A 27,472-nucleotide genomic window follows, 5' to 3' on the forward strand; every position below is an offset into this window, starting at 1 on the left:
GTGCAGACTCTGCGTTGTCTCTGAGCCTCCCAGTGGGGTCCCCGTGGGTCACCTAATGCCACAAGGAGAGCTGCCCCTCCCCGCGCCTCGGCTGCTGGAGCAGGCCCTGGCGCTGCAGAAGGGGCACCTGGAGTCACCTGGGCTGCTTCTCCCCACCCCCACCTGCCTTCCTGTCGGTCCAGATGCCTCTACGGGCTCCAGGTCAGCATCATGCACAAACTGGCTTCCCTGCTGCCGTGGAACACGTGGACTCGGCCCTTTGGGGGCAGGATCCTGTCCAGCCTGGGCTGGCTGGGGAAGTTAGCGGCTTGCAGATGTGGCAGGTGGCATTTCTGTGCATGAAGCCAGGTATGGGGGGGCCTGTCCCGAGCCCTCTGGCTGCCGTCTCCCATCCTGGTGTCCCAGCTTTGGGCTGGGCAGAGGCTGAGGAGGCTGCCCCAGCTGGCTGGAGCCTCGGCCGTGTGGCCATGTCACACCATCCCTGTGGCCCCTTGGAGCTCGGCACTCATTCCCATGCCCCGGCCGTCTGTCCCTGCAAAAGGTGCTCTTGATGGTTGTTTTGGGAAGTCTCCAGGGACAGCCTGGCACCTGGCCTGGTGCAGGAGTCCGCTTGAGGTAGGGGCTGTGTCCCTGCTGTGGTCCTGGCCAGCTGGTAACGTGACCGTTAGACCCCTGGCAGTTGGCACCTTTGTGGCCCCTGCACAGGGTGTGATGCCCACAGGCCCCGGGGCAGGGAGAGGAGTGGGGTCCCGCGGGCTCCGGGCGGCCGTCCCCCTGCCCCTGCACCAGGACAGGCGAGCTGCCCTCCCTGCGAGGCTGAGCCATGGCTCGGGATGTCTCGTCTGGGATCCCGGAACAACGGGGAGGACGGCTGTGCCTCCTGCCCAGACCCTGGGCTCCAGGTGGACCCAGTGGCTGGGGCGTGGGGAGCACGGGGGAGGCCATCCCAGAGCAGCCCGGACGGGGTAGGGGCCGGGCCTCCCCAGAGTGTCACCGCCGGTACCTCGTCTCTGTCAGGCTCCCACGGCGGAGCACAGTTGCCCTGCGCCATCTGCCAGACAGCTCAGGGCTGCGGGCCAGTGGGGCGTGGTCACTGGGCCACACTGCTGTGTTTGAAAATTGCACGAGAACTGCACAACCTCATTCTCCTATAAACATTACGATGTTACAGGTGGAGCCAAGGCTCCCGGTGGCCCGCCGCCCCCCAGCGGAACCACGGGACGGGGCCGGGGGCAGCACTAGAGACGAGCACCGTCCCGAGAGGCACCGCTTGGTCTCTTCTGGGTCCTGCCCCCACACGTAATGCCAGGTGTGCACGTAGGCTTCCGGGGGCAGCGGCTGCTCAGGTGCAGCTTGTCTTGATGTCTGTGAACAGTGGGAACAAGGTTTTCAGAAATCGCGTGGAACAGAGAAGCAGAGCGCCCGCCGCCCCGCACATGCCCCGATCCAGTGGATGCCCCGCAGCCCGTCCCTCCCCCCAGGGAACCCTGTGTCCCCTGAATCCTGGCGGTGTCAGTGGCATGCTGCTGTGCACGCCCCTCAGGGCCTGGCTGCGTCTGCTGCGGTGGCCGCAGTCACCCAGCGTCCCACTCATGGCAGTCCTCCGTCTCTGTGCCCGAGTGGTGGGCGAGGGTCTCCCCGGCGTCGTCCTCAGAATGGGCGTTGCCGGGCTACGGCGAAGTCCGTTTCAACTTTGGGAGACGCTCTGGTGTTCTGCGGGATCATCGGCCGGTTTCTGCTGGTGGGACAGGCACGGTGCCGCACGCCCTGCCCGCGCCTGGCACCGAGCTGTGCGTTTCGTCCCTCTCGGGGGTGGCGAGTGGTGTTTCACGGGGGTTTTAGTGAGCCCTGACTTGGCCACTGACCATTTTCATTTCCTGTGTGAACCGACTGTTCGAGTTCTTCCCCGGGAGTTCTTGATTGTGTCTTGTGTCCTTTGGTTGTGCGTGTTTACCATTTTTGCTTCTTGTTGGCTACTCACTATTGTGTTGAGTAGAAATTCTTGACTCAAGGTCAAATGCGTCCTTTCTGTCCGTGGCAAATGCTCTGTTCCCCTACCCTGATCCGCCCGTGATGAAAATCCAGTGGAGTCTGTTTTGCTTCTCACGCTTCAGTTTGTGATCCAGGTGAAGGTGTTTTTCACACCAGGCCCCTGGTCTACACGGCCAGCTTCCACGTGCGGACTGTCCCGTGTGCCCACGTCCTGTCTCGGGTCTCTGTCCTGAGGTGGCTGCATGTTCTCCCAGCGGCTGTGGTTTTCCGTTGCCAGGGAGACCTTGGCCTTGGCCTTCGGCGGAGTCCCAGGTGTTCTGGGCTCTGGGCTCTAATGTGTAAACGTCAGCATGTTTACGGCGGGGCTGCCGTGGCTTCCGCAGCATGGAGGTGAGTCACGCCAGTGCTGTCTGTCTGTCTGGCGGCTTTGCTGCTGCCCTTCTGCGCTGACGCCTCCACCCGGGATCACGGCAGAGCCCAGGGGCTGCACTGGGGACCTGGGGGGGGACCTGTTCCCCAGTAGAGCAGTGGGCACGGCCCCGGCCTCCTTGGCACTGGGCCTGGGTTCATGGAAGAGTTTTTCCACGGACGGGGACTGGGTGAGTGAGAGGGTTTTGGGATGATTCAAGCACATTACGTTTATTGTGCACTTCATTTCTGTTATCCCAGTGTATTAATTCTACCACTCACCATAATGCACAATCAGTGGGAGCCCTGGGTTTGTTTTCCTGCAACTGCTCTGCCGGGAGGTGGAGCTTGGAGCGAGGGGAGCGGCTGTAACTACAGCTGAAGCTTCCCCGCCTCGCTCACGGCCACTCACCTCCTGCTGTGTGGCCTGGTTCCTGACGGGCCATGGGCAGCTACTGGTCGGTGGCCGAGGGGTTGGGGACGGCAGCTGTAGAGGACACACAACAGGACCGTGGGGTCGAGGTCAGCCTGGGGGTCTCCCCTTTCCCGGCACGTCGTGTGAGCCCCAGGAAGCCACCCTGGGCTTTCATGACGCAGGGAAACTGAGGGAGCCACGGACCCTGAGGTCAGGCTGGTATCACTGGCCCCAAGCCCCAGTCACGGGGTCACTTGTGACCAGCGAGGGCTCGTGAATAACAGATGAGCACTCAGAGGGTGGGGACCTTCCCCGGGGACACAGATCAGGCGCAGGCTGTAGGCAGCAGATGCCTCGCCATCAAGTGTTGTAATTTTCTCCCTAAAGATGGGTTCTTTAGGGACATCTGGTCCCTAGGGAAGTTGATTTTTGATGCTATTTTAGTGTTGTCTTTTATAGCAGCCATCACAAACTGTAACGAGGTGCACTTGACTTTGCTCCTGAGAGCCCAGCTAACCTTGCAGTCCTGACTCCCCTGCTGTGTCCTTTGTGGTCCTGTCGCTGGAACTTCTGTCTCCCCGTGTGGACGTGGGGGTGGTGGCTTTAGTTCCCGACTTCACTGCAAGTGCCGAGGAGCTCTGGGCTTCAGCAGTGGACAGACGGGAGTCCTCACAGTGGCAGGAGACTCGGAGAGCGAAACCAGAGGGGCTCGAGGGTGGAGAAAAGCAACTGCAGGGCCCTGGGCAGGTCTGCAGAGAGCGAGGCGGCCGCGGTGCGTCCTGGAGACTCGGGGTGTGGTGGCCGAGCAGGGAGCTGTTCCCGGCGTTTCCCAGGCTTTCCGACTGGCCTGTGGGGTGAGCGCTCGGGGCCAGGAGGGGCAGGGGGACCCCTGGTGCGTGCAGGCAGCAGCATCCGTCCCAGATTGGGGCTGAGTGGCCTGGGCAGCTTTAAGGACGGTGTCTGATACAGAGATGGGGACAGGGTGAGAGGGGCATCAGGCCGGGCAGTGGAGGGTAACAGGCAGGAGCCGTCCGGCAGCGTGGGCCGAGTGCCAGCCCCCCCGCGCCTGGGGCGGAGGCCGAGGAGTCCAGCAGGAAGCTGGGAGGGGTGGGGTCCCGGGGGGCGGTGAGCCGAGGGTTTCCATGGAAGCAGCAGCCAGGCCTGTCTCCAGGAAGGCCGGGCCGGCCCTGAGGGGCACCGGGCGCCCTCCCGTCTCTGCGGGCCTGGCAGAACCTTCACAGGTGGTTTTTTCTGGACCTGTCAACTAGTTCTCTTTTATCTGCGAATTATGCAGATTTCTCTGAGACAAAGTCATATATTCTTGGGGTAAATCCACTTCATAATTTCAGGTGCTGGACTCAATTCGCTAATTAATTCCTTTCTTGTACACAGCCGCCCTGCTACCCTGCCCTGCCGTCCCTACGAGTCCCAGTGGGGTAAACTTCTGTCCAGCTCAAAAATAGCTGACAATTTTAGTAATTGTCTTTTGCTAATTAGTTTTAACTGTGGGGAAGTGCACACAACACACAACTAACCATTTAAATTGCCCAGTTCAGGCCCCAGGTGCTCACATACCCGTAGTCCCAGCACCGTGGGAGGCCAAGGTGGGAGGATGGCTTGGGGCCAGGAGTTCGGGCTGCAGTGGCGGCCTGTGCACTGGTGTGACCTCAAACAAATGAATGAAACTGCAAGAAAGCAGAAGAAAAATAATAAAGATTAGGGAGGAAATCAGTGAAATTGAAAACTGAAAACAGAAAAACCAAAAGTTAGCTCTTCGGAAAGATGGGCGAAATGAATCCTTAGGCAGAATGACCATCACCACGAGGGGAAGACGGAACGGTTACCAAATTCAGGAATGAAAAGAGGGAGAACCGCCCGTCCGACAGAAATGAACGGGCCTTGTACGGGAATCCAGGGAAGCCCTACACCAACAAATTCCCAGAAAGACAAAAATCTCTTACACTGACTCACAAAATCTGAACAGACCTATAAAAAACTGAATTAATAGTCTCCCTGCAGGAAGCCCAGGCCCGCGTGGCTTCCCCAGTGCCCCTATCAACCCCAACCCCTCACCAACTTCCAGAACAGAAAAGGGAGCGCTCCTGCCGTGGCTGGGCCTGTGTGACCCAGCCATCTCGTGCTGGGGGCGTTTGGGTCACGGGCGCGTCCCTCATGAGTGGTTTGGAGCTGTCCCCAAGCTAGCGAGTTCCTGCTCTGCTGGTTCCGCGCGAGGCTGCAAGAGGAGACTGGCACCCCCGCCCTCGCCTCCTCTCTGGCCACAGCTCTGCCGTGTGCCCCGCGTGGCAGCGGCCTGAGTCCCTCGCCAGGGGCCGCCATGCCAGTACCTTGCTGCTTGTCCAACCCGCAGAGCCCTGAGCCAAACAAACCTCTCTGTCCCCGATGAATTGCCCAGCCTCAGCTGTTCCTTCGTAGCAGCACGGACTGAGGCAATTCACAAGTCGCTGCGAGGCTACGCCAGGGCACGATGCCCCACGGAAGCCCCTGCGGCCTGTCTGCCGTGAGCACAGGTGCACGCTCCACGCTGTGACCAGGTGACATCTATCACAGGACGTGAGCTTGGCTGAACATCTGAAAACCAATTAATGTAACAGGCCACATTAATAAAGGAGAAAGCTCACAAGATCATTTCAGTAGATGCAGAAAAGCACTTGACAAAATCCAACACCTTTTCATGAGAAAAAATCTTGAATTACTGATAGAAGGGAATTTTCTCCACCTGACAAAGGCCATCTGTGTTAGGTTCTGATTGGTGCTGTAATAAATTACAACCTTAGTGATTTAAAACCACACAAATTTACCTTACATTCTTGGAGGTCGGAAGCCGGCGTGTGTCTTGCCAGGGTAAGATCCAAGCGTGTGCCGCGCTGTGCTCCCCGCGGAGGCTGGAGGAGAGCCGGCGCCCGCAGCTGTCCAGCCTGTAGAGGCCGCCTGGACCCACCGGCTCACGGCCAGCAGCAGCTGGTTGGGTCCTCACGTTGCCATGCCAACATCATCTAACTCCCACATCCACTTTTAAGGACCCTCTAATTACACCAGGGTCAGCCGATTTGCAACCTTAACTCTGGCACGTAACCTAACATGCTCCCCAGGCCCCGAGATCGGACGTGGGCAGCTGTGGTGGGTGGCATTGTTCTGCCTCCCACGGCACCCACAAAACACACCTCGTCACAGCTAATGGTGAGTGACAATGTTGGCCTCTAACTCAGGGATGAGGCGAGATGTCCACTCCTGACAGGGCAGCGCGCTGGGCGTGCAGTGCAAGACACCAGGTAGCGCACACATCGGAAAGGGAAGAGTAGGAATGTCCTTACTCACGGATGGCGTGACCCTGTGCACAGCGGATCCTAAGGAATACAGCTACACGACTGGAACTAGTAAGTGTAGCAGGGCCCCGGGATACAAGAGTAATAAACAAATTCGTTATATTTCTGTATGCTAATAACAATCCAAAAGCAAAAGTAAGATTCCATTCACAGCAACATCCAAAGTAATAAAATACTCAGGAACTACTTTAACAAAGGAAACTGAAGATTTATACACTGAAAACTAAAAAAATATTGCTAACAGAAATTATAGAAAATCTAAAATGTTCACTGATTAGAAAACTATTAACTATTAAAATCCCAGCAGGCTTTTTTGGAGAAATTGACAAGTGGATCCTGAATGCACGTGGAAACACAGAGAACCCAGAAGAGCCTAAACAATTTTGAAAAAGGCACAGCTGGAGGTCTCAGGCTGCCTGATTTCAAAATGCACCCTAAAGCCACAGCAGTAAACTGCGACAGCGTGCGAGGACAGGCACGCAGGCCCATGGGCAGAACCGAGAGTCCAGAATCAATCCTTGTATTTACGGGCAATTGATTTTTCAACAAAGATGCCAGGACACTGCAGTTGGGGAAATGGTAGTCTTTTCAACAGGTGGTGCTGGACGATTAGACCCTCCCCTCACACCACACACACAAATCCACCCAAAACGGGCCACTGACCTGAATGTAAGAGCTGAGCCTGCCAAACTTTGAGAAGGAGAAAAGCTTTGTGATCTTGGGTTAGGCAAACAGTTCTTACGTAGGACACCAAAGTTATGAGCCACAAAAGAGAAAAATATATACATTGGATTTCATTAAAATGAAAAACTTTTGCACTTTAAAAGACATTAAAAAAAAAAAAAAACAAACCGGCCACATATTGGGAAAGATATTTGCCAATCTTTTATCCAGTAATCCATACTGTAAAGTCTTGTATCCATAACATACAAAGTCTTACAATTTAAGAATATAAACAACCCAATTAAAAATGGGCAGAAGCCTTAAGACTATTTCACCAAAGAAAATAGCAGAATGGCCAGTAAACACACGAAAAGGTGTCTGACATCATTAGTCGTTAGTGAAAAACAAACTGTAATTAGAATACCTGAAAAGACCCTGACCGTGCCAAGCTTTGGGGCGGATATGGGACAAGCGAAACTCTCACACTTTTAGGATGATGGAATCATTTTCGAAAACAGTTTTCAAAAAAGATACAGTATTAGGTGAACCAGCAATTCTACTCCTAAGAATCTATCCAAGCAAAATGAAACACATTGTCTAAAGATGTTTACAGAAATAAATACAGCAGGCTACACACAGTAGTTCCCAAGTGGAAAGTCCGCTGGTGAATAAGCAAACTGTGGTCTCTCCATAGAACAGTCCTGTTTGGCCACGAGGAGGCAGGAAGCACCGATCCACGACACAAACCGACCAACCTCAAAAACCGGACGCTCAGCCAAGGAGCGACACAAACGAGCACGTCTTGGGCGGGAACGGCGGGAAGCCGGACTGTGGGGAGGCCGCACAGAGCCACACGCTTCCTCAAAGCCGCTGTCACCGCGGGTGACCTGTACGCTGCACAAGTTGTGTGTCAGTAAAGCCACCTTAGAAAAAGAACTGCAGAGAATTTCAGCCTCGACAAACAGCAAATGCAACTGAGGAGGAAAAAGGTAACACGTATTTATAGTATCAAAAATAACCACCACGTTAGGAAAAAATCTAACACGCATGCAGGATCGCAACATGGAAATCTTCAAAACTGCTCCTGAGAGAAGGTCAGGACGATGTGGAAAAAAGGAGGAAAACAGAGCACGTCCACGGGTTGGAAGACGCAGTATCACGAAGGCATCAACTCTCCACGAACTGCAGCACAGAGCAGAATTCAACAGGTTTCTGGTTTTGTTTTAGAAACTCGACAGGCTGTTTCCAAAGTTTATGTGAAAACGCACAGGACCAGGAATACCCAAAATGCTCCTGAAGGGGGTGGGGGGCTGCTTTACCGGATGTCGAACGGCCTCCATGGTGGGGACAGTGGGGACAGTGGGGACAGTGGGGACGGTGCAGCAGCCGGGCAGACGGTGGAGGGAGGGGAGCCGAGAGGGGCCCGGTTCACCTGGCCCGACCTGGGGCCGCGGGGACAGCCATCTCACTCACCGTGCCGTGGCCACCATGGTCCTTACAAAGAATCAGACTCGAGCTCACGTCACAGAAAGCAGATGATACCACAGGACAGAACAACGCAGGGTTCACAGGATATGTTAGGAGATTATACCCAAGTCCGTGTGCCAGGAGGACTTGAAGCCACAAGTTGGACTACATAAAAGATTTTTGGCATTTTTTCCATCTTTATGGTTATATTTGAGGAATGAAATTCAGTACACAACGTTTAAGGGACCTCTTCTGAGCCTGAATTAAAATTAAGAACTCTCGCCAGAGTCACAATGAGGATGAAAAGGCCACTTCAGTGCAAGAGAAAACACCAGTGACGTGTACCTGAGAAGGGGCTGGCAGCTAGAGTTTTTTTTTTTTCTTTCCTAAATACCTTGCAAACCAGACTAACAGACAACCTGAGAGCAAATCAGCACGAGCGCCGGGCGAGGCGGTGCCTGCAGTCCCAGCTGCGCGGGATCGCGAGGCTGAGGCAGGAGGGTCACTTGAGCCCAGGAGTTGGAGGCTGCAGGGAGCCATGATGACGCCATGGCACTCCTGCCTGGGCGACAGAGCGAGACCACGTCTCAAAGAAAATCTAGGCTGGCCAGGTGGCTCACGCCTGTAATCCCAGCAACTGGGAGGCCGAGGCGGGAGGATCGCTTGAGCTCAGTAGTTCGAGACCAGCCTGAGCAACACAGTGAGACCCTGTCTATACAAAATATTAAAACAAAAAGAAAATTGGCAGGAAACTTAAACACGCCCTGGTTGAAACAAGAAAATCCAATGGCCAAGGAGCCCCTGAAAAATGCTCAGTCTCCACTGCTGAGAAAACACAAAGCAACAAAAGCCGCCATCCTTTCGCCACCAGAGCAGGGTGTGAACAGAGAGCGAGGTCCGTCTAGCTCCTTGGGAAGGGGTGGCCTCATCCCCTGGGAAGACGCACGTCCCCGGGTCCCAGCGACTCCATTCAGTTCTGCTCCCACAGAAGCGCCTGCCGCGGGGACGGGGACGCCACCACAGGGCCCGAGGGCATCGCCGGAAGCTAAGCCGGCGGCCGAGCTGCGCAGAGAACAGCAGCTGCCACGTGGCTGCACCGCACACAGCTGACGCAGCCGCCTGACGCCGAGTCCGTGAGGACTGAAAGAGGCAGAACTAACTCCTCAGGGAGACACTTGGGTGGTAAAACCAGAGAGACACCAGGGGAGGGGAGCGGCCAGCCTGCAGCGGGGACAGCGGGGACAGCGGGGACAGGGTGTTCTCCGTGGAACCGGTGGCTGGACGTCCACGTGCGCGTTCCTCAGTGTCCTCCCAGGATTCAAGAGGTTTAAAAATGTACGACCTGGTTGCCAAGATCCTGTTGAGGCTCCCCTACGGCACGGAGCTCGACCTGTGGCTTACAGAGAGTCCTGTCCCCTCCCCCAGTGAAACGACAGTCAACTCCCCTTCCCCCCACACGGCGGGGGGCTCCGGGGCGGCGGGTGTGCCCGGCTCCGGCCTCAGCCCCAGGCAGCAGCAACGCGGACACAGAGGCCCCACTCGGGGACCTTTCCCGGGAAGAGGCCGCCCGGCCAGCCAGCCCTGGGCCCCTGCTGAGTCTGCACTTTCCGCTGTGTAAACTTCCCTGTGGATCTTTCTGGGTGTGGACTTTCTCCCTGCAGATCTATAATTTCTCAGAACAGAAGCTGAGAAACGACCTGGGGAACGATCGATTCTCAATAAAGGGAAGGAGAAGCTTGTGCCCAGCACCGGCGCAGGGGACCTTCCCACGGGACCAGGCACCCTGGAAACTGGGGGTGCGGGTCACCGCCCCACCTACCTGGTCTGTGCCCACACGTGCCTCTTCCAGCTCCTTCCACGCACACGATCCCACTCCCCAGGCAGAGTGAAGGGGGCGGGGCCAGCCGACAGCCAGAGAGGGGTCCTCGGGGATGTGCAGGGGACAGGCAGGCAGGACGATGGCCGGGCCCCACCTGCTCAGGCCCAGAGGAGGCAGTGACGAGCAGAGACGGGCTTCAAGCAGGACAAGGAGGGCCCGAGGGCAGGTGGGGAGGCGCCGGGCCTCTGCGGGCAGGAGCGGCCTTCCTCCCCGGCCTGGCCGAGGGCCACCACAGGCCAGGCCACCCCCACTTCCCTGCCTGCCTCTCCCCAGGAAGACGGCGCTGGGGAAAGCAAACACAGGCTCCACGGTGTTCCTAGAAGAGGCTTGGGGGTGGGGCAGTGGCCAGACACCAGCTGACCCTGAGGTCACAGGAGACTGTGACAGGCCTGGGCCCTGGACAGCCCTCGAGCCCAGGAGCCCAAACGGTGGACCCCTCTGGGGAGAGCGGCTGGGCAGCACGCAGGTGGCACACGGGGAAAGGGGGTGGCGCCCATGGAGCCCGACAGTCATGGCTCAGCCGGGGGTGGATCCCCAAGACCTCAGAGCCACCTGAGGGGTCCCTGCCCATGGGTGGGAACGGGCAAAGCCCTGGGTTCCCCAGACCTGCCTCGAGCACCAGCCCACTCCCGGGGGGCCCCACCCCCACCTGGCCACCCAGCTCCGCCCCAGCCAGCTCTGCAGGGAAACGGGGACCAGCCACCTCGGGCCAGAGGTGGCTTCAGGTGGACTCTCGCCCACACCGTCTGCACCGGTGCTGGCCGCCCGGCACGAGGGGGTTAACGGGGCTGGGGCCAGCTGGGCCGGGCCTGCGGCCGACAGGCACTGGCTGCCCTGGGGCCGGCACAGCAGACGCTCTCACTCACTGCAGCCCACAGCCCAGTCTGCACACGCAATGGCCCCGAGGAAAGGTGAGGCACCCCAGAGCGTCCTGCCACTCACCTGGGGTGGCCAGCCGTGACCCCAAGCCTGGGGGGCCAGGGCCAGGGCCAGCGCTCAAGGCAACTCTGGAGGGCTCAGCTCTGGGGGACTCTGGGGACCACTGGGTGGGAGGGGGATGCGGCTGGGCCACACAGCAGAGGGTCTCTGTTCCCTTCTCCCACCTCCTCGCCCGTCCCCGAGAGCGTGGCGGGCAGCGCAGGCAGGGGCTGGGGAGCCCTCAGCCCCTGGAGCCACCAGGTGGGCCCACTGCCCTCCAGCTGGTAGGTCGGCTCTCAGGGCCGAGCCCAGGTAGGTAGGCGACGGCGCCTCACACCCCTCGTCTGTGGGGTGCCCTGGCCTCAAGCCTGGGCTGGACTCCAGGGCTGCCCCAGCCCATCACAGCCCCCCGCTGCCCTGCCCTGCCCTGCCCCACCCCCCGGCATCCTGAGCTCTCTGGGGCAGGGACGGGGCCGTGTGGCGGGTGGCACAGTGTCCAGCGGGCAAGGTTTTGGGACGTTGCTGCTGGCGAGACTGCTGCCAGGTCAGTGGGGCCTGGTGCTCCTCGTCCCAAGATGCACCCTGACCCCTGGTAAGTAAGTGGAGGGTTGGGGTCTGCCCCAAGGCCGGGGTCAGGCCACACACACTGGGGAGCAGGCAGGCGGGTGCCCCCCAACATGTAGGGCTGGCCAGGCAAGGGGTGCCTGGCTCACCAGGGGCAACAAGTGAATACCCCCACCCCAGACTTGCTCTAGAATATTCCGAAAATGGCGAGAGCTCAGCTGATGGCTCAGTTCCTTCCCCTTTCTCCGGACCCCCGTAGCAGCCTGGCCCGGCCCAACCGTCTGCCTTGGGGATGCCGACTGCCACACGGCCCAGCAGCCAGCCAGGGCCCAGCCTGCCCAAGCCCACGTGGCCTAGCTGAAGCCAAGCCGAGTCTTTGCAAGAAGGCAGGGACGCCACCCCGCCGGTCCCATGGGGGAAAGTGCAGAGTCAGCACGGGAGCAGAGGACGCCACTAAGGGGGTGACCGTGTGCCTCAGTTCATGACCGGGCGCCCCCTCCTCTGTGGCTGTGGGCTGGGGAGGTCTGGCGTCGTGCTCACCCCAGGCAGCCCAGGGCACCCCGCCAAAACTCCCCTTGGTGCCGCCTCCTCAGACCTCTCTCCCCATAGCAGGCCTGGTCCTGGCACTGCTGCTGGCGTGCGGGGCAGCGCTGGGCCACCAGTGCCCGGCCGCCTGCACCTGCAGCTACGGTGACGACGCGGACGAGCTCGACGTCTTCTGCAGCTCGAGGAACCTCACGCAGCTGCCCGACGGCATCCCCGCCAGCGCCAGGGCGCTGTGGCTCGACGGCAACAACCTCTCCTCCATCCCCCCGGCGGCCTTCCAGAACCTCTCCAGCCTGGACTTCCTCAACCTGCAGGGCAGCCAGCTGAGCAGCCTGGAGCCGCAGGCGCTGCTGGGGCTGCAGAACCTGTACCACCTGCACCTGGAGCGGAACCAGCTGCGGAGCCTCACGGCCCCCACGTTCGCGCACACGCCTGGCCTGGCCTCGCTCAGCCTCAGCAACAACCTCCTGGGCAGGGTGGAGGAAGGGCTCTTCGCGGGGCTCGCCAACCTCTGGGACCTCAACCTCGGCTGGAACAGCCTGGCGGTGCTTCCCGACACGGCCTTCCAGGGCCTGGGCAACCTGCGCGAGCTGGTGCTGGCCGGCAACAGGCTGGCCTACCTGCAGCCGGCGCTCTTCTGCGGCCTGGGCGAGCTGCGCGAGCTGGACCTGAGCAGGAACGCGCTGAGGAGCGTCAAGGCCAACGTCTTCACGCGGCTGCCCAGGCTGCAGAAGCTCTACCTGGCCCGCAACCTCATCGCCGCTGTGGCCCCGGGCGCCTTCCTGGGCATGAAGGCGCTGCGCTGGCTGGACCTGTCCCACAACCGCGTGGCCGGCCTCCTGGAGGACACGTTCCCCGGCCTGCTGGGCCTGCATGTCCTGCGCCTGTCCCACAACGCCCTGGCCGGCCTGCGGCCCCGCACCTTCAAGGACCTGCACTTCCTGGAGGAGCTGCAGCTGGGCCACAACCGCATCCGGCAGCTGCCCGAGCGTGCGTTCGAGGGCCTGGGGCAGCTGGAGGTGCTCACGCTCAACAGCAACCAGATCCAGGACATCAAGCCGGGCGCCTTCCTTGGCCTCCTCAACGTGGCGGTCATGAACCTCTCGGGCAACTGTCTCCGGAACCTTCCGGAGCAGGTGTTCCAGGGCCTGGGCAAGCTGCACAGCCTGCACCTGGAGGGCAGCTGCCTGGGCCGCATCCGCCAGCACACCTTCGCCGGCCTCTCGGGGCTGCGCAGGCTGTTCCTCAGGGACAACGGCATCTCTGACATCGAGGAGCAGAGCCTGTGGGGCCTGGCCGAGCTCCTGGAGCTGGACCTCACCTCCAACCAGCTCACGCAGCTGCCCCGCCGGCTCTTCCAGGGCCTCGGCAAGCTGGAGTTCCTGCTCCTCTCTCGCAACCGGCTGTCGGCGCTGTCCGCGGAGGCCCTGGGCCCCCTGCAGCGGGCCTTCTGGCTGGACGTCTCGCACAACCGCCTGGACGCGGTGGCCGAGGGCCTCTTCTCGCCACTGGGGCGGCTGCGCTACCTCAGCCTCAGGAACAACTCGCTGCAGTCCTTCGTGCCGCAGCCCCCCGGCCTGGAGCGCCTGTGGCTCGAGGGCAACCCCTGGGACTGCCGCTGCCCCCTCAAGGCGCTGCGGGACTTCGCCCTGCAGAACCCCAGTGCCGTGCCCCGCTTCGTCCAGGTGGCCCCCGAGGGGGACGACTGCCAGCCCCCCGTGTACACCTACAACAACATCACCTGTGCCGGTCCCCCTGGCGTCGCGGGCCTCGACCTGCGGGACGTCAGTGAGGCCCACTTTGCTCACTGCTGACCCCGGGCTCCTGACTGTGGTCCCCTGCCTGGTTCGCCCTGACCAGACACTGCCCTGTGGTCAGGACAGGTCCTCACTGTCCTCAGAATGAGGAGCTGTGAAGGACAGTCCCGGGGCTGTGTCGGCCTGACGGGGTGGGGGTGGGGGTGGGGGTGGGGAGGCATGGCAGTCCCCCTGCTGTCACCAATTAAAGGAGGACAACACACCCAACACAGCGTATGGCCTAGAGCACGCGCCCTGGGCCCCGCGCCCCGCCTGGCCTGGCCTCAATCCTGCACCCAGTGTGTCCTCCCAGTCCTCCAGGTCGCCCCCCAGACTCCTCCCAGGACACCCACCCCCACCCGAGGAACAATGGCACTTCCTCAGGTCCTCCCGGACCCTCAGCATCTCATCTCTCCTCTTTGGGGTGTCGTCCTGAGGACTGGACAGTGCCCCTGTCCCGGCAGCCGGCGCACAGGGCAGGTGGTGGCCAAGGCCCTGCGGCCGCGGCTGAGAGCAGAGTGGGAGAGCCGGGCAGCGAGTTGGCCGGCGGGCGGCAGAGGTGGCCGGCGCACACTGCGGTTCCCACTCCTTCCCTCAGGGAAACGCCACCTGCAGACCCAGGTGCGTCCCCACCGCCGTCCCACCTGGCCCTAGGACTCGCTGCTGAGCAGCTTCCCCCCGCCCCCCAGCCCTTCCTGAAGGGCCCCCGCACGCCGTGCTGCTTCCCACAAGCTTCCCTTCCTGGTCTCACCAGTAAAAGGCAGGGAAGCGCCCCGGGACTCCCAGCTCACTCTCAAAGCCACCTCTTGGCCCCTGGGTGTCCGTGTCCCCCGCGGAGTGGGCAGTTCCACCTTGGCTGAGCCCCCACGCAGCTTTCTCTGATACAAAGTCTCCCCCAAACTCCCACCACGCGGGAAGCAAACGTGTCCTCACCTGGGTCTCCAGGGGCCTGTCCGCCGCAGGACCTACAGAAGCAAATGCCGTCCGACCGCTAAGGACACAAAGCCCGTAAAAGTCTGCCTGGTGCCCGTGGCAGCACACAGGGCACGTTTAATGGTGGGTTCCTCCCAGTCACGTGACACGCCTGAGGTCGTTTCACCCTCTCACAGGACGCCCCCCGCTCCTCCCGTGAGTACAGACCACTCACGGACCCTCGGGTGTGGGGAGCCCAGGGTCAGCTGAGGGCCGTGGGGGACGCTCAGCTGCCAGGAGCAGCCTGTCCCTCGGGGGCAGGGATGCAGCGTGGGACAGTCACGAGCGCTGGGAAGCAGCCGTGGCGTGGGGTCCCAGAACCTGGCTCACAGCCGCGCAGCACCAGGAGCACCCAGCCCGAGCTGTCCGGGAAGCCACAGACCGCCGGGGGAACCGCTGCCAGCTCAGCCAGAGACGCCGCTGCCGCAGGGGAAACACCGTCCCGGGCCCCCTGCCCCAGGGAGTCCTCTCCGGGCCTGCGAGCAGGCGGCTCCTCAAGTCAGGAGGCCTGAGCAGGCGTCGCGTCCAGAATCTTCTGGGCTATGGCGGCAAGTGCAGGAAACGCAGGGCTGCCGGGGAACTCCTGGATGAAGTCGCGGCCCTCCTCGAGGCTCCGCGTGAGCGCAGGGTCCAGGGGCACACAGCCTGTGAGGACAGAGCAGAGGCCGAGGAACAGGCGGCGCCCCCCGGTGGCCCCACAGGCTCCATGGCTGACGGCCGCTCCCACAGGCCGAGCCCTGCTGCCTCCCTGTCGCGCTTGAGAGGAGCGGGCGCCAGGACTGCACAGCTCCCGGCACCACAGGCTGGGGACAGCGGCCACCCGCCCTCTGCTCCCCTACGGTGCCTGTTCGGTGCCCGTTGGGCAGCGACTGCCCAGAGACGAGCCGTGGTGTGCGGCCGGCGCCTGCCAGCGCGTGAGGAGGGCGAGAGGAAACGGCTCCTGCTTCTCCCCCAGCACCCAGTGGGCACAGGGGAGTCAGGCCCGCCCAGAGCAGCCATCGGGGCCCTGGACTCCCAGGCTCTGGTCACTCACCTAAGAAGGGGACCCCGGCGAGCCTGGCCAGCTCCTCCCCGCCGCCCCTGGAGAAGACGCTGGTGCACTCCTAGGAGGCAGGGCTGTGAGGACCGGCTCGAGGACGCCTCCCGCACGCACGCGGCTCCAGGGAGCCGGCCCGCAGGTGCGTCCCTTCAGCCTTCACTGGTCACTGACCTGCCCTGGCTTCCTGGTGGCCTTGTGCCCCCGCCCAGCCAACCCGACGAGTCCCCCTGACTCACCGCGCAGTGTGGGCAGGTGAAGCCGCTCATGTTCTCCACGACCCCCATCACCCGCAAGCCCGTCTTCCTGCAGAAGGTCAGCTCCCGCCTCACGTCCCCCACGGACACCGCCTGGAGGTCAAGACAAGACCCGGCCAGTTGGCTGCAACTCAGCCAGGACACGCAGACGCCAGCCCGGCTCAGCTGCGGGGAGAGGCCACATGCCGGGGACCCGATGGTGCTGCCAACAGTACCTGAGGCGTGGTGACCACGAGGGCCCCCAGGGGCCTGTAGGGACGCAAGGCTTCCACGGCGGCCATGTGTTCGTCGGAGGTCCCCGGGGGCGTGTCCACGACCAGGTAGTCCAGCTGCCCCCAGGCCACGTCAGACACAAACTGCTTGATCAGCGCTGCAGGGTTGTGTCAGGGTGGAGCCGGGTCTGTGCCACGCGGCCCGGCAGCCACGAGTCAAGCAGGTGGGGTCCCATCCCAGCGAGCCGCCCTCCCACCAGCGCCCCCCCCAAGACTCTCGCAAGGCCCTGGGGCCACCTGCAGCAGGGGCGGGTGCCGGCTCGGCAAGCCTGTCCCCGACCCGCCTCGCACCCCACCCACAGGGCCTCAGCTCAAGACGGGGACCCTGACCTGCCCGCGGTGTCGGTGCCCACAGAACACCCAGTCCTCACGCCGAGAGGAGGCCAGCCGCGGTGGACGCCTGGCCGGCATGGCGCAGCAGCTGTGTGCCCCGAGCCTGCTTCTCCCCCCGGCCGCCCTCCCTGCAGTTGGGGGGCGTCTAATGCCACCTGCTGCTCCAGAGCCCCCCAACACTGGCGGTCCTCAGGTCCCTGTCTGAGCAGACCCTGCCCCTCCCGCCCAGGAGACCGGATGCCGGGGCCGAGGGTCTCGGTCACGCTGACTGGATGAGAGCTGCCCTCATCTCACGCCTGCTCGGAGCCGCCGTCTGGGGGTCACGGAGCCACACGCAGGTCCCCAGGCACAGCCTGACTGCTGAGCAGGGAGCAGCGGGGCGTTTCCACGGGAGGAGATGGAGAGGCCGGACGGATGCCTTCCGCCTTTACCAGGAGGCAACAGCGTGTAGGAGGAGGAACAGCGGCCCCGGGCTTCCTCTGAGGTTTATTTTTAAAAAAATCTTTTTTGAAACAGAGTCTCACTCTGCCGCCCAGGCCGAGTGCCGTGGCGTCAGCACAGCTCACTGCGGCCTCAAACTCCTGGCTCCAGCGATCCTCCTGCCTCGGCCTCCCGAGTAGCTGGGACCACAGGCGCCACCACCACACCCGGCTTCCTCCGAGGCCTCTGAGCACCGGGGGGTCAGCCGAGAGGGGGCAATGGCCACCACCCCATCCTTACCGTTCTTCTTGGGGCCTCTCCACACCACGGCCTCGTCCGGCCGCTCCAGCAGGAAGCCGACGGACATGAGGGCGATGCTCTGCTCCCGGTCCACAAAGACGGGCACCCAGCCACCGTCGCACTGGTGCACGGCCTGGCCCTGCGCCCGCAGCATGCGGGGGATGCTGGGGCCACACAGGTCCACGTCCAGGATCCCCACCTGCGAGGGGATGGAGGCCACGTGCCAAGTCCCCGGCCACCCTCGCCAGGCAGGGCAGCCCCCGAGGGGCGGGCGCTCACCTTCTTGCCTGCGTGGCGCAGAGCCAGGGCCAGCTCCGTGGAGATGGTGCTTTTTCCGACGCCTCCCTTTCCCGAGAGGACGAGGATGATGTGCCGGACGCCAGCCAGGTTTCCAGGCTCTGGCCAGGGATGTGAGACAGGTGGGCCGGGACCCTGAGTGCCTCGCCTCCCTGCCCACTGGGCACCGTGAGCCCCGGCCAGGTTCACGACCAGACCCAAATGCGGCCCCTGTCCCTTCCCCTGGCGTACGTGGAAGGTCTTCCAGCAGCCCGACCCACAGTGGGCTCCTTCACCCTGAGCCCTGCACTGGCGAGGGCAGAGTCCCCAGCCTGCTCCTTACCGTGCGGGCGCACACGTGTGTGTAACACGTGCCCGGGCTCCCACCCACGGGCAACAGGACCCTAAACCTGCTGCTCCACCCCAGTTCTAATGGGAAACAGGTGAGATGAACAGGACCTGCTGACAGGACCCACAGCGCCTCTGTGCCAAAGGGGACTCCAGCCCTCCCCCCGCCCCAGACCTCTCCCAGGGTGAGGTGGCGCCGGCCTTGGGCCTCCAGTTCCCAGGAGGACACTGACGCTCTGAGGACCCAGAGCGGCCACAGTCCTGGCTGGGTCACTCACAGCGGCACTCCTGCCCGCCGCAAGGAGCCATAGGAAACCTTAGCCAACAAGAGCTGCCACAGGACACAACAGTGTCCTCGGCCACTCCCCACACAGGCTCCGGTCCCCACCGTGGGTCCCCGCCGGCCACTCTGGCCCAGCTCCTCTTCCTTCCAGCCGTCTGTGGTGCTGCCCAGTGAGCGCTCACCGTCCAGACCCTGCCGCACCCCGGGCTGCTGCCCGCGCAGGACCCGTCCTCGGCCCCTGCCCTGGGCTGCGGCGAGCTGCTCTCCCGCCTCTGGAGAGGTCCTCGGAAGGGGGGCCATGAGGGGCTCAACAAATGACCCGTAAATACTGTCCCTGCACTTGACCCACCCCAAGGGCAGGTTCAGAGGCTCCCAAAGCCCCCAGGAAGCACTCAGGAACTCAGAGGGAACCTGGCCCAGCTTTCAGGCAGGTCCTTGTCACAAAAGCGTTATAGCACCTGCCCTAAGTCGTCTTCAGGTGACACAAAAGGGCACCCCTTCCACGTGTACGAGCACAAAGCCCAGAGACCATGGCCTTGCAGTTGCCCCTGAGGCAATGAACAGGTCGTTACTTAAATCACTTAAACACCAACAGGTGCAGAGAGTAACACGTGCGGACGGCTTAAGCTCACTTCTGTTGCTGTTGGGGGGACTCTGCTGGGGCCTGGGTGCCGCGTGACCAAGTTCTTAATCCCAGGGAGCCTGGCTTTCCTCGAGAGAAGCGGGGAAGCCACCTGCCTGGTGGGCTGGTGCGGAGCACCACGCAGGACGCAGTGCCCGAGGACTGGGCGGAGCAGGGCCGTCCCACACAGCTCAGAGGAAACCACCCCCAGAACCCCCGACTGCTAAGCAAGGTGGAAAAGCTTACAAGCAGATCATAAATGAAGCACATTCGCTACGGGCCTGACGGACGAGAGGCTGTGCTGGAGGGGGCAAAGAAAGCCACACACAAGGCGGGACCCCACGGAGGGAAGGAGGGTTCTCTCTGCGGATGACGTGTCCTGCTCAGCCTTGTGGCTAAAGTCCAACCAAATCCAGTGCATTCAATATGCTGGACAAACACATGTCTTTATACGAAACACTCCTTCTGGAAAGATACAAGTAACTGATGCCAGGGGTTGCCTGTGGGCACAGGGAGGTCAGTTTTTTTTTTGTTTTTTTTTTACCGTACACCCCTTTAGGCCTTTTGAATTTCTATGTGCATTTTTTCCCCTAGTTTAAGGAAAGCTGCTGAGCTGGCACAGTGGCTCAGGCCTATAGGCCCAGCTACCCGGGAGGCTGAGGCAGGAGGATCGCTTGAACCCAGGACTTCCAGGTTGCAGTGAGCTAAGATGATGCCATTGCACTATAGTTGGGGGTGACAAAGTGAGACTGTCTCCAAAAAAACAAAACAAAAAGAAAATAAATGTAGCAACTACTACTTACTAAGGCCTAATTTGGCTAATCTGCGCAAACTTGTATGTGTTCTGTCCCACACAAGAATTTCACTTTTTTTTAACGCTTAGATACAACATTACTTCTACAAACAACTGAAAATATGTGATATTCTGGTATTTCCTTTTTTTAAGAATACTATAGTTAAACATGACTTCTTTTTAAATCTTGCCGAGACTTTAAGCAAGGCAGCGTCACCAGCCTACCAAATCAAAAACCCATAGCATAAGACAGGGAAATAGCTGCATTTACAAAACAGACAGAACAACTTTGCGCGTACTCTGAACACAGCTGCAGAAACACCACCTGCCCGTGAGCGCGCTCCGGACTCCCGCCGCAGGTGCGACGCACACCTGTACCTTAGGGCACGTGGACGCGCCGCCAACGCAGCCTTCCCCCACAGACAGCGAAGCGTAAAGAAAGTGGCCGCGGTGGGTCCGGCCCCGCTCCTGCCCCCCGGGGCCCGGGAGTGCGACCTATCGGGGTCCCGCGGCCGGCTCCGGCCCAGCCCCGCCGGCCTGAGACCGGCGCACTGGAGCCGCGCGGCTCGGCCTCCTCGGGAAAGGCAAAGCGCGGCGGGACCCAAGGCCGCAAGAACGCCGCCCGACCGCCGCCGTCTCGGGCCGCACTCACCCGCCGCCGCCTCCATGCCGCCGCCGGCTGGAATTCGCGGCTTCCGTCCGTTTCCGCTTGCAGACCGTGAGACCCAGGCCGAGTGAAGAGCCTTCAAGCCAATGGGCAGTGCGAGCCCGCCCCCGGATCATCTTGATAGGACCAGTCCCGCTTCCCTCAGCCAATCAGATCGTTGGAGGAGTTCCTCAGCCCGGCGCGCCGACCCCGGCGCGCCGGATCCGGCTCAGACGAAACGCAGGGCGACCTACTTCCGCGCCACGTTCGCTAGGGGGACCGCCTCCCGTCCGCGCCCCGCCTCCAATGGGCGCGCGGGCTTCCTCTCTGACGGCTTGAGATGTAACCAATGGGAACGTGGGATCAGGATTGACAGGTCCTGCAACTTCTTGGCCGCGGCTGGGCAGACCGGAGACCCGCCTCCCGCCCGAAGCCGTGATCTAGGCGCACCCGCTCCGGGCAGCCGGGCCAATGCGGCGCGGGGGGCGGGGATTGTTTACGTCCTGCTCCGGAGCTGAAAGTAGGTCACGGCCGGCCTGGCGGAGCGCGGCGGCAGCGGCGGCGGCGGCGGCGCGGCTGCAGGTGAGCAGCGGCGGGGCCGCGGTCCGCGCCTCCGGGCCTGGGTCGCCCCGCCACCCCCGAGGGCTCGGGCGGCCGCGCGCTGACCTTGCGGGCTGGGTCGGAGCGGCGGGCGCCGGCTCCGTGAGGCCCGCCCGGCCTTTGTTCCTTCGGGGCGGCCGCAGAGACTGCCGAACCCGCGCCCCGGCCGCTGTCGCCTCGGGCGGCCCGCCCGGCCCGGGGCCGCGGGACGGGGAGCAGCGCCGTGCGGCGGATCCTCGGTGTCGGCTGGCGCGGGCTGCCGGCTCGCGCGGTGACAGCGCGCCCGGCCATTCATTCGGCGAGCGTCACGTGGCGCCTACTGTGTGCGCGATGCGGCGAGCGGAGATTAAGCCGGCTGAGAGCCGACGGTGACCGCGGGCCGGCCGCAGGGGCCGGTGCGCCCGCGATGGCGCCCCCAGCCCTGGACAGCTGCACCCGCGCGCGCGCGCTCACCTGGTGCTCGGGGGCCGCGGCCTGGCTGGCCCTAAGGTGGGAGCGGTGCCCGCCTCACTAGGGTTTCAGCCGGGCGGAGCCAGGCATTAGATAGCCCGAAACCAGCCTGTCACCATGGGCTGGACCTGGAAGGTGAGGGCCGGAGACGGAGGGGGACCCGCCTTGAGCAGGTGCAGGGGGGCATTCTGGGCAAAGGGCAGGAGCGAGCTGGCAACTTAGAGGAGGCGGTGTGAGTCGAGGAAGCTGAGAACCAGCCTTTATGGAATTTTGCGTCTTTTCCCAAGAACAATGGCAAACCCTGAACGGGTTTTAGGTTTGTGTATCAAAAGAGAACTTGGCAGTAGTGAGTGAAGTGGAAGGTGAGTCATGTGGCCCAGGACATGGTGGCCCCGCGGCAGCAAGGAAGACACTTGCGTGTGGTGGGGTGTGCCGGGCAGTCAGGCCTGGGGGAAAGAGGAAGGGTGTGTCAGGGATGGATGGATGGCTGCCGTGTTTCTGGCATGAACTGGGAGGCTGGAGAAGCCTTTTGCCAAACTGGACAATGAAGGAGGAGCCAGTCAGGGTTTGAGATGCCCGTGGGCCATGCAGGCGGGGCAGCCAGGTTTATGAGGAGCTGAGGAGAGATGGGCTAGGAGTCACACTCCAGAGTCATGGGTGTCTGGATGGCATTTCACACCATCCACCTAGGTTTTATTGAGGTGCTCAGATGCTTGAGTGAGGTACAGGCTCCTGGAGTCCCTGCCCGTGGGTGGGCCGGGGCCGGTCTGCAGAGCAGCTGAGATGTGCCTGAGAAGGGCTGCAGGCAGAGGACTTGGGGGGCCGGTGCTGGGGGACATTCTGACGTGCTGCGTGTCTTCTTTTGCTCAGAACCTGTTTTCTTCCAGATTCTCTCCACCATGGCCAGACGCCCCCGGAGCAGCAGGGCATGGCATTTTGTCCTGAGTGCGGCCCGCCGAGATGCGGATGCCCGAGCAGTGGCTCTGGCAGGCACCACTAACTGGGGCTACGACTCCGATGGGCAGGTAGGTCCCAGCGGGTGAGGCTGGACTGGAGTGCGGAGATGCTCTAGGCAGGTGCTACCTGATTGGGGGCTGTCTCCTGGGTGTGCTACACTCAGTGAAATTCTTTAACCTGGGAAAGGACACACAGTCTCGGGGGTGACAGGACCTCAGAACAGACACCGCGTTCTTCTCTGTTTGCTCTTCTCTGCGCAGTGCAGTGTGTGGAGAGGTTGGCAGTTGGTTTTGATCAGTTCATTCTACAGAAATTCTCCATTGTGTCTACCCAACCAGTTTCTAGAGATAGCTGTCGCTAATTTGTGTGCACACTTCTGGGAGTTTCTTCCGCCAGTACAAATATGTACTGTATATTCGTGTATACACATGTAAGAAAGAGAACCCTGATTCTTGAAAATCAAAATTCCTGGGCCTTCTTCCATTCAGGGAGGCACAGAGACATGAGGGTGTCCTTGGCGAAGCTCAGTGTCCGTGTGCAGGCACGGCTGTCCGACACGCCTGCCGGTCTGTGCCGACTCCGCCACGGCGGGGCTCACGGGCCAGCCAGCGCGGCCATTCTGCCTGACGGGGGGCTGTGAGGCAGGAAGGGGACGAGGGCCCACTGGGGGGTGGTTTCTCAGTTGGTGTCCTGAGGTCTTCCTTAGACCAGCGCAGGAGTTTGGCCGTTTCCTGGTGGGGCTGTTTCTTGGGTGACCGTCTCTGCACTGTTGTCACAGCTTTCCTTCAGTGTTGTTCTGCCCCAGCCAGGTGTCCTGGGACGGGCTAGGCTCCTCTCCTCCCAGAATGAGGGCTTGTCCCTTAGCCCAATGGGACCACCAGGCACTGGGGGTGGACTGGGAGCCCTGGTCCATCTGCGAGCCTACTCCAGCCAGGGAGGGGCCAGCCTGCATTCCTGCCCTGCCTCCAGCCCCCACTGGTTACGTGGCCGAGCAGGCTGCTCTTGGGTCTGTCCCTGCCTCACAGGCTCATGGCTGTGGGATGCAGGTGGCATCTGCGGGCTGGGTGCAGCGTCTGACACATGCATGCTGCCTGTGCTCTGTCACCAAATGGGCCTGCAGCGCACGTGCGTGGGCAGGTCATCCTGGGCGCCTTAGAAGGCTGAACGACACACACCTCCCTCCCCTGTGCCCACAGAGCTGCCACTGGGGTCACATGTGTCTCTGCCCCAGGGGGCTGGGGTGATGGCCAGCTTGCCCCTGGGCCTTTGGTGTTCAGTTCTGTGCCCAGGCTCCTGCCTCGGTGGGCCTGCCCTGTCTGCAGGCTGGGACCCCCTCTGGAGGACGGCTGTCCCGTTCTGGTTGGTCCTGACAGGCCCACGTTCACCTGGAAGCCACGGGAGCTTCCTGTGTCCCGTTCCTTGTGGCTTCTCCTCCTGGGGAGGCAGGTCCCCACTGGGGCAGCACATGCTGCCAGACGGGTTCAGAGGGCGCTGCCCGCCCTGCAGGTGCCCAGCTTTGACACAGGCCCCTCACTCGGCCGACTCCTGTTGACTCACTCAATTCACTGCCACCGTGTGGCCACATGCCAGACACCAGGTGTAACAAGAGAGACTGGCGGGGCCCGGCCTCCCTCGAGGGGCTGTTGTAGTGGGAAGAGGCACAGAAACAGGACAAAGGAGAATTTCCGAGAAGTGCAATGAGAAGGAATCGAAGTGGGTGGTCTACGGCAGGTGCCCAGAGCCCCGTGCGGGGGCAGCATGACAAGGCCGCAGAACGGACGATAGGGAGGGCAGAGGCTGGGCCAGGGGCACCCTGCAGCGGGTCTGTGGGCTTCCTCAGGGCAGCAGGGGTCTGCCCCGGTTAGAGGAAGGACCTGGGCCCGGCTGAGGGGGAGACTTGGCCTCGGTCCCTCCTGGCCGGCAGAGGCCACCTACACTGCTGCTCCTGAGCAGGTCTGGACAGGCCTGTCTTCAGTGCAGGGAGGACCAAGTTCACAGACCACGCCCGGCTGGCCTCCCAGGAGGGCCCGTGGGTCAGTCTGTTGCCAGAGCCTGGCCAGCTCAGCCTTGGTGTCTGGCCACTGGGCCAAGACCACGCCCCCAGGACTTGGAGAGCATGCCACAAGGACTGAGCCCCTTGGAGGTGGTGGCCGAGTCCCAGCTTCCTGCTTTGCTATAGAAGAAGCCTGAAGCAGCAGCACGAGCCACCCCCTGCCACGGACGGCAAGGGGACCATATGCTGTGAGGAGCCCAGCTGCTGTCTGGGAGACCCGTGCTGCCACCCTCAGGGCAGGGCTTGTGGCCTATGCATGACCCAGAATCTGCCTTGAGAAAGCTGGGCAGGGAGCCTGGGCGCCACCCTGGGTTTGCATCGGCGGCTGGGCCTCCAGGGCACTGCTGGTGCAAAAATGGGCTCAAGCCTTTGCGCCCACTCCCGCCAAGCAGCGGCACAAGGGGCCCGTGGGAAGGAGGCTGTGCCAGTTCCTGCACCAGGCATGGGCAGCAGTGTGTTCTGGTCACGAGGGGTGGCACTATGAGGTGGGACACAGGGTAGCCCCTGCCTCGGTGGGTCAGAGCAGTCCAGCCTTTAGGGGTCGGGGCCAGCAGTGGGTGGGCGGCAGGCAGGACGGCCCGTCCCTTCCTCCCAGCACAGTGACTCGGATTCCGACCCCGAGAGCTCGCCCCTGCCGCCATCCATCCCCAGTGCGGTGCCTGTGACCGGGGAGTCCTTCTGTGACTGTGCCGGCCAGAGCGAGGCCACCTCCTGCAGCAGCCTGCACACGGCCCACCGGGGCAAGGACTGCCGCTGCGGGGAGGAGGACGAGTGTGAGTGCCAGTGAGCTGCGCCGCCAGGACTGCGCCAGCAGGCGGGCCTGGGGTGGGCAGGGGTGAGCCCGGGGGAGCTCCGGGGCTTGCCCCAGCCTGGGCCTCTCCCTCTTGCAGATTTTGACTGGGTCTGGGATGACCTGAACAAGTCCTCGGCCACCCTGCTGAGCTGCGACAACCGCAAGGTCAGCTTCCACATGGAGTACAGCTGCGGCACCGCAGCCATCCGGGGCACCAAGGAGCTGGGGGAGGGCCAGCACTTCTGGGAGATCAAGATGACCTCGCCCGTCTATGGCACCGACATGGTGAGTGGCCGCCGGCCCGGGGGTGTTTCTGGAGGGCCGGCCCCGGAGGCCCTGCTGCCCAGCCCCCTTGTTCCCAGATGGTGGGCATCGGGACTTCGGACGTGGACCTGGACAAGTACCACCACACGTTCTGCAGCCTGCTTGGCAGGGACGAGGACAGCTGGGGCCTCTCCTACACGGGTGCGTGCAGCTCAGGGGTGTGGCGGGGCGGGGCGGGGCGGGGCAGAGGCCAGGCTTCCGGGCTCACCCCACCCCGGCTGCCCCAGGGCTCCTTCATCACAAGGGAGACAAGACCAGCTTCTCCTCGAGGTTCGGCCAGGGCTCCATCATCGGCGTGCACCTGGACACCTGGCACGGGACACTGACCTTCTTCAAGAACAGGAAGTGCATAGGTGAGGGGGGCCAGGGCACGGCTTGTCTCAGCCAGGACCTTGCATGGAGGCCCTGCAGGAGGCGGATACCCCAGCCCAGGCCCGTCCCAGGCTGACCAGGGCTCCCCCAGAAGCCAGGAGTCCCGGCGTCCCCAGTGGGTGGGCCAGGGGCCAGTGCAAGGCCAGGCTGGAGACTCGTGGGCCAGAGCGTGGGTCCTGAGGTCCCCACTCAGCTGCTCACCCGGTCACCTTAGCACCATGCCCCTTCCCTGGCCCCCTCACCAGCCCAGGGCTCAGGCCAGGCCCTTCCCTTCCAGGAGTGGCAGCCACCAAGCTGCAGAACAAGAAGTTCTACCCGATGGTGTGCTCCACGGCGGCCAAGAGCAGCATGAAGGTGATCCGCTCCTGCGCCAGCGTGACCTCCCTGCAGTACCTGTGCTGTTACCGGCTGCGGCAGCTGCGGCCAGACTCGGGGGACACGCTCGAGGGCCTGCCCCTGCCGCCTGGTCTCAAGCAGATGCTGCGCAACAAGCTGGGCTGGGTGCTGAGCATGAACTGCAGCCGCCGCAAGGCCCCGGCAGCCTCGCCCAAGGCGGCCGCGGCCAGTCCCGGCGGCCCTGAGACCCGGCCCTGCCAGAGGAAACGCTGCCGACGGACCTGACTTATTTTCCAATGAAAACTGCCTTCTTGGGCCGGGACAGCTGTCTTCTCTGTCCCTTCCTTCCGGCCACACTCCAGGGCAGCAGGAGAGGGAGGAGTGGGGTGAGGTGTCTGGAGCCGTCTCCCTGCCTCCGGAGGCCAGGACAGTCCCTCCTATAGGGGCCCCAGGGCCACAGGCCTTGGCTGTCCAAGTCCACTCGGCTGCCTGTGCCGGCTGGGGAAGCAGCCACCAGAGCTCAAGTCCCCCCGGGGGCTGCCGTCTGCTGCCGACGAGGAGAGCCTTGCTGGAGCTCAGCTGTTCCCGCTCCTGTGGCCTTGGTTTTCGTAACTCGCTTTGCATGTGATCGGCTGCCGTTGCTGTCGCAGACTTACGTGACTGTAATAAACAGAGTCTGTCTGTAACACGCACACAGCTGTGAGGTTAAACGAGCCCACGTGGAGGCCGGTGGCTCACTGGTGTCCACGGGCTTTCTCCCGGCGAGCCTGGCTCCGTCCTGACACGGCTGAGGAGAGGCAGGCTGGGGGGGGCGGTGCTTCCTTTCTCCCTAGAGAGTTCCTTACTGCTTCTCCCTGAGGGTGCCACCCAAGCCTCCAGGTGGCAGAGGGGACCTGGATACTGCCCTCCCGATTGTCCTAGCTTGGCACACAGCCCTGCTGCTCAGCTTCCCCACGGCCAAGGGCATGTCAACCCACCACCCGCTCCAGACCCTTTGGCTACGTGCCATCTACGAGCTGGGAAAGAATTTCTGCTCA

The 27,472-nt window shown here is 62.4% G+C and overlaps 3 protein-coding genes and 1 long non-coding RNA gene across 8 annotated transcripts; 2 read left to right on the plus strand and 2 right to left on the minus strand.

Annotated features, from left to right (window-relative positions):
* Positions 1 to 4: 4 nt before the first annotated feature.
* On the minus strand, positions 5 to 6,350 carry LOC138394754 (uncharacterized). The gene is made up of 6 exons (XR_011235324.1): positions 5,635 to 6,350; positions 5,203 to 5,404; positions 4,391 to 4,500; positions 3,333 to 3,775; positions 2,813 to 2,887; positions 5 to 1,365 (listed from the first exon to the last, which is right to left on the minus strand). It is a non-coding gene; the product is annotated as an uncharacterized lncRNA (long non-coding RNA).
* A 4,296-nt stretch (positions 6,351 to 10,646) lies between these two features.
* Positions 10,647 to 14,238, plus strand: IGFALS (insulin like growth factor binding protein acid labile subunit). 2 transcript variants are annotated; one of them, XM_069487101.1, is made up of 2 exons: positions 10,647 to 11,079; positions 12,260 to 14,238. In XM_069487101.1, the coding sequence occupies exons 1-2, from the start codon at positions 11,064 to 11,066 to the stop codon at positions 14,008 to 14,010; spliced, it is 1,767 nt and encodes a 588-aa protein (XP_069343202.1). In that variant the 5' UTR covers positions 10,647 to 11,063; the 3' UTR covers positions 14,011 to 14,238. The 2 variants fall into 2 exon arrangements, with proteins under 2 accessions (XP_069343202.1, XP_069343203.1); XM_069487102.1 differs by having other exon boundaries at positions 12,263 to 14,238.
* A 465-nt stretch (positions 14,239 to 14,703) lies between these two features.
* Positions 14,704 to 20,629, minus strand: NUBP2 (NUBP iron-sulfur cluster assembly factor 2, cytosolic). Its single transcript, XM_069487112.1, has 7 exons — positions 20,557 to 20,629; positions 17,862 to 17,980; positions 17,583 to 17,781; positions 16,473 to 16,627; positions 16,240 to 16,350; positions 15,998 to 16,067; positions 14,704 to 15,609 (listed from the first exon to the last, which is right to left on the minus strand). Exons 1-7 carry the CDS (start codon positions 20,570 to 20,572, stop codon positions 15,464 to 15,466), a joined length of 816 nt encoding a protein of 271 aa, XP_069343213.1. The 5' UTR covers positions 20,573 to 20,629; the 3' UTR covers positions 14,704 to 15,463.
* Positions 20,630 to 21,086: 457 nt separating this feature from the next.
* SPSB3 (splA/ryanodine receptor domain and SOCS box containing 3) lies at positions 21,087 to 27,123 on the plus strand. Of its 4 annotated transcripts, none has more exons than XM_069487107.1 (7): positions 21,087 to 21,132; positions 22,488 to 22,625; positions 25,206 to 25,383; positions 25,501 to 25,688; positions 25,751 to 25,868; positions 25,955 to 26,080; positions 26,377 to 27,123. In XM_069487107.1, exons 2-7 carry the CDS (start codon positions 22,500 to 22,502, stop codon positions 26,718 to 26,720), a joined length of 1,080 nt encoding a protein of 359 aa, XP_069343208.1. In that variant the 5' UTR covers positions 21,087 to 21,132; positions 22,488 to 22,499; the 3' UTR covers positions 26,721 to 27,123. The 4 variants fall into 4 exon arrangements, with proteins under 4 accessions (XP_069343208.1, XP_069343211.1, XP_069343207.1 ...); XM_069487110.1 differs by lacking the exon at positions 21,087 to 21,132 and adding an exon at positions 21,523 to 21,639; XM_069487106.1 differs by lacking the exon at positions 21,087 to 21,132 and having other exon boundaries at positions 25,766 to 25,868.
* The last annotated feature ends 349 nt before the right edge of the window (positions 27,124 to 27,472 follow it).

This window comes from Eulemur rufifrons, chromosome 14 (genome assembly GCF_041146395.1).
Source record: "Eulemur rufifrons isolate Redbay chromosome 14, OSU_ERuf_1, whole genome shotgun sequence".
Classification (NCBI taxonomy): Eukaryota; Metazoa; Chordata; class Mammalia; order Primates; family Lemuridae; genus Eulemur; species Eulemur rufifrons.